The sequence below is a fragment of the Taudactylus pleione genome, unplaced genomic scaffold (genome assembly GCF_031769625.1).
Source record: "Taudactylus pleione unplaced genomic scaffold, aTauple2 ptg000246l, whole genome shotgun sequence".
NCBI classification, from domain to species: domain Eukaryota; kingdom Metazoa; phylum Chordata; class Amphibia; order Anura; family Myobatrachidae; genus Taudactylus; species Taudactylus pleione.
Window position 1 is genome coordinate 317,637 of NW_028284648.1, and position 8,633 is coordinate 326,269.

An 8,633-nucleotide genomic window follows, 5' to 3' on the forward strand; every position below is an offset into this window, starting at 1 on the left:
CTGTTCACTAAATATGTATTTATATAAGGTCATTTTGTTTTGTAGTCATTTATTTGCTCGTCTTTAATAAATAATAATGTAAGAAGTCCACAAAATGAGGAAAAACCAGGTTAGCACATGGAATTCCACATTTTCAAATTAGAAACACTGGTCGGAACCGCCTGCAGGAACCCAGCTGCGCCACCCGCTGTGGTCTTCAGCACTATGTGTGCAAACTCAGCTATAACATTCCATCAAGGGGGGCAAGCCATGGCACCAGAGTGATTAAAACGGAGGTGGACCACACCCGATTTTTGGTTGCACTACCGTGGCGTGTTCCTAATATCTTACTTTAAAAAAAAAGGTTGGAGGGGGACCAATACTCTTTATGGCACAGGGCACCAAAATGTCTAGTTACGGCTCTGGTATAACTAGATTTGTTCATTTTACCAAATGCTTCATTAATGCCAAAACCAACGTGAAAAACAGCATCAACCATTTCTACCTCTTGTAATCTTTATTCAGATTCCAACTCTGCTGTCAGGGGTACAAAAGTTACCTTGTTTTGCGGCACCCTAGAATGAAAACCAGGCCCTGACAAGTACACAATAATATAGCTGCCAAATCATATTGTTTTTCCTTACAGATCAACCATGTTACAAGCTCAACGATTTGTCATAGAGAAGAAAAACGTTATATTGCAGGAAAAGCCCTACTTATATCATTATACATAAATGTATTCTAAATGATTTCCTGCTTGGAAGGCCTGAGCAAAACCAAAATTGATAAAAGGCAGTGATAGGTAAAATGTGCAGTTCAGTCTTATCTGCTTATGAATGAGAAAGAGATCCCAAAGAGCTGCAATGTGTATATACGTCTTATCTTAGTTGCCAAAAGAAGCAGATGTAATATATTGGCTGGAGAAGCTACATTTGAAATATCTTTCCCACTAATCCAATGTATGATCACCTTTTATTCCATTTTAATTTTTCCCACTTGACTGCATCAGGTTAAACCACTACGATCTCTAAATTGACATCATTGCGTGCGCATAAACTAAGGCTGTCACTAAGCCGTGAATTATACATATCGCTGCCATTCATTCACTTTGCTCCTACGTGCTCCTGTTATTTCCAAGACAATATATACTTTCCTTGTAATTATACCCCACATAAGCTCCTTCCCTGGGCATGACAGGGATGAATAATTTCGCTCAAACAGTGCAAATCATAGCAAAGATCCAAAGCCTAAAAAACATTCTGCATTATAACGTGCAGCTATGGTTTACATCCCAAATGTATCACAGCGGTTAGTCAGGCACCTGACAAGTCTATGGCTTATTATTCTGTTTTGTCATTTTTTTTTTTTTTTTAAGTAACAAAACTTCAGTTGAAGACACAAAGGAGTTTACCATCATATAATCGCTGGTAGATTGTTATGTTAGTAAACATGCCCTAAGTACCTCACTCTGCTGTACTTTCCAGAGTGCCTTATTGCCTGCAGAAGGGTGAAGTGATTAAAGCGTACATCAAATTGTTTAACATATTTCTCAGGCACTTGCGATATAACTCATACATATATAACAATGTGTAATGCGATGTAAGTTAATTCATTGCTCATGTTCCAGAATGTTGTCCAATTCCAGGAGTTTCTAGCAAACTGATATCTAGGAGTTTATTGATTATCCTGTAAAGGACGAAAGTAGTGTTTCTCCTGACACAGGCTTCTGCCAGGGATAGGTATTGCTGAATGCTGAGTCTTGCCTCCAATGCAGGAACCACAAGAGAAAGAGTTAAAGCAGCAGATTCTCCAACTTCTCCAGAAATGTGGATGGCTTCTCTGGTCACAGTATAACAACCTGTCTTATGGAAGAATATGCAAGACTCAGACAACTTGAGGCATACAGATCCATCTAGGTTTTTGCTGGATAAATGAAGATGTAGGTTGCATTCCAGAGTAGGAGATGAATGAGTATATAAAATAGGTCCAGACAAGACATTTGCAAAGAAGAGATAATCCATTAGCTGTCAAGAATAACCTAGAGTAAAACTGCATTTAGGAGACTAGAGGTATGTAAATCATATCCCGTACTCATCCCAATCATATACAGTAGTGCCAAATGAGGTCATTAGTGGTAACCCTATTGAAATAAAAAGGATATGTTGTGCAATGGAGATGGAAGCTACAGGGAATGGATTAGACCGGCAGCACATTACCACTGCAGCGTGCAGCTAGTTAATGAGGCTTATTCAAAATAGCCGTCTATTATGGTTTTGCACATCTGACTGTATTTTACTCAACTAACACATTCATATGAAGCTCAATTGTCTTTTTTGTGGGCATTTTAAGATAAAACCTAAGTGTTAAATGATTCCCTCGTCCAGGTACACTTATCTTCTAGTTCAGTAAAATTATTATTTACTCTTAAAAGTGCTTCATACTCATTAGTGTATATAGCTAGACTACATAGCAGTCCCTATACTAAACACCAGTCAGATCTGTGGGTGAAGTGCACATAGCAGAAGCTGTCCTTTTACCTTCAGCCATGACACAGAACTCTCATGTTGGCAAAATACAAGCCCAAAATGCCCATGCAGAAAGAGGCTGGCAGGGCAGGCTGGAAGTTGTAGTTCCACTTCCACCAGAGCTAGAGCCCCACAGGTTCCTGATAGAGGGTACTATTGCTACAAGTGAACGTAAATGATTAGATAGGGGGCATTGCAGGACAATGAGCAAGAGGAGGTAATGTAATACAAAATAGAGGGAGCAAATGGGAAATACAGCTTATGAATGACAGGAAAGACGCGTCTGCCTTATGGTATATTTGGTCGCCAGTTTATAGTGTATAGGGAGGCAGGGCTGATGTCCCTAAATCTTCTGCCTGGGATGGGATCTGGGACACCGGCAGAATGACTTGGCCGGGTCTCATGGACTCCTCATAGGTGGGTAAGTACTTGACCTCCTCATAGCTGGGCAGCTGCAGGAAGACCGGAGAGGAGATAATGCGGAGCTCATGCTCGGGCAGGTGCCGGACACTGTCTATCAAGGAGTCCTGCGAGCTGGTCTCGTTCAGCAGCCCCGGGCCCCCACTCTGCCCCCGCTGCTGCTGGCGGCTGTACCTGCGAGGACTGGGGCAGATCATGCGCTGCAGGAAGTAGCCGATGGCGAAGAGCACCAGCAGTATGAGCAGCCCGGAGAGCTTCCTGACGAACCAGCCCACGTTGTCCAAGAAAGTGTGGAATGGCAGCCGGCAGCATCGGATCTCCGTGTGGCTGACGTTCCCGAACACACAGCAGCCCTCCTTCTCCCCGCACAGCAGCTCCCCGCAGCTCCAGCCCGCCTGGGACTCCTGCAGCAGCTCAGCCCACAGCAGCACCGCTATGATCAGCAGGGAGCCCTCCGTCTGGAAGCACTGCACCATCCTCTCCGCTCAGCAGCAGCAGCAGCAGCAGCGCTGGGGCAGCAGGCACACTGCAGCATGCACACACTTCCGAAGTGTCACCAGCCAGCTCACATCTTCATGAAGAGTCTTTAGGGAGGGGAGGTGAGGGCTGGAGAGCTGCAGCCCCCTGCAATGATACACTGCTGCTGTTGCTGGTGGTGATACTGGGGATGGTACTGGTGGAGAGGAGGATGTGAGTCCTTTCATGGGGTTTCTTGTTCTGGTGACCTTGGACTCAGACAACTTGATCATCGTATGAGTGTTGTGCATATCAGCTTCAGATACCAGAGCCAGCCCAGCATCATCACACACTGGAAGCAGCCCAGATGAGAGATACATCAAACCTGCTTCCCAATACAAGGGACACACATCAGATGGCATGACTGGTTATGCTGCCATGCACCCTGTCTGCTTATGTCTTTCTGTCAAGGCTGACAATCATTGCAATCTTTTCTTTTTTTTTAACTGAGAATTGAAATTTATTTTTTGCTCTCAAATTATTATGTTCTATCAAATGTCTTCAAATGTGAAAGTAGTAACTGCAGCAAGATCAGTAGGATTGCCAGAAACTGTGGGGCAGTGATTTATGGACCTTCATGGTCTCAGTACTTATGTGTGTAGAAATGGGATTTGTACTGACCTCAATTTCTTTTAATAATAGAGCAAATTTTCACGATGTATTTACTCACTGCAAGTTAATTACCTGATGTTATTTTTTTATTTGCATAATATGTGTATGCAGCATATAAATTGTTCATATTATTACATGTTTCATATCTGTATGTATTCTGGTAACACCTAAAGTGATGTCACAAATATACTGTACATATATGTAAAAGGTAGGTCATGCAGCAACAAAGAGCAATCCATATAAGACAGACAGCAGCTGTAGTCACCAGCCAGTGCACAGACATTTCATTATAAGCTGCTCAGGGCTAGGTGAGTCTCTGTATATTACTTTATATCAAGTAAGGAAATAATACACTGAAGCTCAAATTACTTTGCTGACAAGCAATGCAAATCATTACAGCCTGTCCTTACCCGCAGTCCTCTTCTTTGTCAGTAGATTATTATAGGCTAATTTATTTTCCCTTCACAATTACAAGTACTACAATATTTTACCATGCAAATACATACAGCAAACATATGCTCATTTATCTGCTTAGTTAGGTTTGCTATTGTCCTATATATCACAATGAACCATATTTATATACATATAGTAATTTTGGACTTGAGCCTGTGGAAATTCCAATTATTATTATCATTTATATGGCGCCACAAGTGTTCCTCAGCGCCTTACAAAGTACGTAAACAAATAGGTGACCAGTGACTTACAGAACAATACAATACAATACAATACAGGACAAGGACATGGATAATATACATAACTACATTAGCAACCATAACCCACATAAGCAGCCGAGCATAAGCAACCAAGTGTTAGGTGCCCTAGTGGGGATTAAGAAGTAGATGAAAGTAAAGTAAGGAGAAGCACAAGAGGGTAGAGGGCCCTCATTGTAAGAGCTTACATTCTAACGGGGAGGGGCAGACAAAAAGGCGTGACACAGGTGGGGTAGACAGGGAGGAAGGAGCATGCAACAGAAAGTTAGGATGACAGCTGGAAGGCTTTGATGAAGTAGTGGGTCTTGAGAGCCTCTTTGAAGGATTGTAGAGAGGTGGAGAGTCTGATGGAGAGAGGGAGAGAGTTCCAAAGGTGGGCAGCAGCACGGTCAAAATCTTGGAAGCGGGAGTGGGAGGAGATAATCAGTTGCATTTGTTGAACGAAGAGGGCGGGCAGGAGAGTGAAGGGAGATGAGGTCAAAGATGTAAATGGGAGAGGAATGGGTGAGGGCTTTGTAAGCGAGTGTGAGAGCCTTAAATTAGGTTCTGAAGGGGAAGGGGAGCCAGTGGAGGGCTTGTAGGAGAGGGGAGGCAGATGTAGAGCATTTGGAGAGAAAGACGAGCCAAGCAGCAGCACTGAGCACAGTCTGGAGAGGAGAGAGATGGGAGATGGGGAGGCCAGATAGGAGAAGGTTACAGTAGTCCAATCTGGAGATGATCAGTGAGTGTATGAGGATTTTAGTAGCATCCTGGGGGAAACAGTCGGGAAGCCGGTGGATGGAATCCTGATCGCCGGCTTACCGACTGTATAATCCTGGCAAGGGTTAAATTGCAGGCGTCAAAATCCCGACGCCTGTCATTTTCCCTACGTTTGGAGCCCAACACCCGGCTTACTGATCGAAGGTAATCCGGGCGACGGGCGCGGACAGCTGCTGGGGGGGGAGGGTTAGGTTTAGGGTTCCCAGGGGAGACTTAGGGTTAGGCACCCCCCTGGGAGGTTAGGTTTAGGCTAGGGGAAGGGGGGGTTAGGGTTAGGCACCCCCGCGGGGAGGTTAGGGTTAGTCACCCCCCCGGGGGACTTAGGTTTAGGCGGCGGGGAAGGGGGGGTTAGGTTTAGGCACTTAGAGGGGGGATTATATTTACATCTTTGACCACATCTCCCTTCACTCTCCTCTTCAGTCAACAAATGCACAACTGATTATCTCCTCCCACTCCCGCTTCCAAGATTTTGACCATTCTGCTCCCCATCTTAGGCACTTAGGGGGGAGGTTAGGGTTAGGCACCCCTAAGGGAGGGTTAGGGGGGGAATTAGGTTAGTTTATATGTACCTTAGGACGATCAGGATTTCCTCCTCTGCCGGGATGCCGCTGTAGGGATTAGAACCGCCGGCCATGCGGCTGTTAGAGGTTCTGTATATGTGGTTTGAAGGGGAGGGATGAGTCCAGGATAACTCCAGGACAGCTCACTTTGGGACTAGAGCAGATAGTTGTGCCATCAAATGATAAAGAAATAGTGGGAAGTGAGGTTATGTGGGAGGGTGGGAAGATGATCAGCTCAATTTTAGACATATTAAGCTTAAGAAATCACTGAGACATCCAGGAACAGATAGCAGAGAGACAGTTGGAGATACGAGTGAGGAGAGAGGGGGAGAGGTAAGGGGAGGAAAGGTAGATCTGAGTATCATCAACATAGAGATGAGTTTTTCAGGGACCATATACCAGCATAGTGCATTTTTATGTGCAATTGATCTATTGGTCTATTATGTACATACATTGGATTCTGCTTTTAGTTGTTTGCACAGGCCCTTTGTGAGGCACTTTGCTGATTTTTTGTCAGTGACAGACGTCTGCATGTTGGCAAAAGTAAAATGTCATCACATTCATTTCTACTGACACATTTCATCCACCCCTTTAATTACGGCTTTTATTTTTTTTCCTCCTAAAATCCTGTTTGTTGTAGCTTCAGTTAGGTTTTTAACTCATGACTGTAATGGAACATCAGAACTATCTGTGATTTCAAGTGCCCCAACTTCATATACTACTTACATTGGTTATGTGGATATATGAAAGCTGCGAGGAGATGTGCCTAGATTGCGCGTTTGGCGTCCTAATAAAAGTAGTGTCAGAGACCTGAATATGGAGGTGGTATAAAATCCTACCAATACTATACATTTAATATATAGTATTGATAGGATTTTATACTACCTCTGTATTCAGGTCTCTGACAGGTGGCTGCAGGGCCGTAGGGAAGGTGGTGCGGCCGGTGCCTCCGCACAGGGCGGAATCCTGCAAGGTCACCGGCCGCTACCTGCCTGGCTCCGGAGTTCTGCAGGAAGAGAACTCCTGGAGTGCTACGAGGCTCCCACAGAGCAACGGTAAAGAAATCCCTGCCTTCCACCCATCGGGCGGGTGAAAAGGAATGTGCTAACGAGGAGAAAGGGGTGGGGGGAACGAGATAGGCGGCAGTGCAGCACAGAGCGCACTGCCATCCTGCTACGGCGCTGGGTGTCTGTATAATATTATTATACATCTAAAAAGTCCCTGTGGAGACCAGCTAAGTCCTCCAAATTTGCATAACTCGGGCAACATTAACTAGTTGTCAACAGACTGAAGTACTGTATACTTGGCAAAATGGTTTCTGAGCTCTGCTGTAAGCCCGGACCCTTCTGTTGATGACAACCTGGAGATCTAATGGTGGGCCCAGGACCCATACAGGCATTCATAATAGGATGTCACAATGAGATCATAGTGAAATGGTTGGTACAAAGAAACAGCAGCAGTGCCATTTCCATTCATCTCTGAATCAGGCCCTTAGGCTTCTCGAGCAAAACATCACTAATAAATGCAAAATCCATGCTGTACTAATTACTATTAGATCCAATTTACATTGGATTGATCAGTGCTGGAAATTTGGGAGAGTTATTGGAGTCTCAGGTGACTCCTCAAGGTCTCACCTAATTAAATACTAAATCAAAATAAATCATACCATAGCTGAACACAGACCTTCACAAAAGTGTATACTGTATATTTGTGGTCCTCATTCTAGGGAGAACTAGGCAATAACATGTTGGGGTAATCAGGCATGAGGTTGAGCTAATTGCATGAAAATATTTAGAGATATGGAAGTTGTGCCTTTTTTCTATTTAAGACCAGTAAAGTAAGAGCATGCTTTATCTCATATGCTAGCAAATTAAAACCTTGTCACTTCTGGAAATACAAACAATATAAAATTGGCTTAGTTATATAATATCCCTAGAAAATCCAAAGCAGCACAAAACGGCAAACATCTTACAGTCATTAACAACAAAAAACTAAACTCCTACTATGAAGGTATTCACATTTGTATGTTGCATTCATAGCTAAATACTGCATCTAATCTGTCTGCTGCATGGAACATCCCCATCGGCACATATCATCAGGCTTGTCTTAGCAGTGTGGGCCAGTAGCGGATCTAGACTTTACTTTTAGGTGGGGCGGTTTAATAATACTGACCCACATGTGCACCAGACATCCCCACCATAATAATATGCTCCACAAGCAGACTCCCTCCAGCCCACATGTGCAGCAGACCCCCCATGGACTCTCCCCCCTACACAATAATAATATGTTCCACATGCAGACTCCTCCAGTCCCACATGTCAACTGGGACCCCCCCATATGCAAACGCAGGGGGGTTCCATCTGCCTGGAAACCCCCCTCCCCAGCCCACACCATGACCACAATAGAAATAGTAATATAATAGCAGGCTTGCCGACTTTCTGGCTGCCCCTCCCGGGAGGGAGCAGCCAGATCGGCATGATTTGGGGGGCGTGGCCAGCTCAAGGGGGCATGGCTGGCCAGGCTGTGAGTATTTGTGGGTGGGGCAGGGGGCG

At 44.6% G+C, this 8,633-nt stretch overlaps 1 protein-coding gene across 1 annotated transcript; it reads right to left on the minus strand.

Annotated features, from left to right (window-relative positions):
* Positions 1 to 490: 490 nt before the first annotated feature.
* Positions 491 to 3,424, minus strand: CUNH3orf80 (chromosome unknown C3orf80 homolog). The gene has a single exon (XM_088479829.1). The coding sequence runs from the start codon at positions 3,398 to 3,400 to the stop codon at positions 2,816 to 2,818; it is 585 nt and encodes a 194-aa protein (XP_088335955.1). The 5' UTR covers positions 3,401 to 3,424; the 3' UTR covers positions 491 to 2,815.
* Positions 3,425 to 8,633: the final 5,209 nt, after the last annotated feature.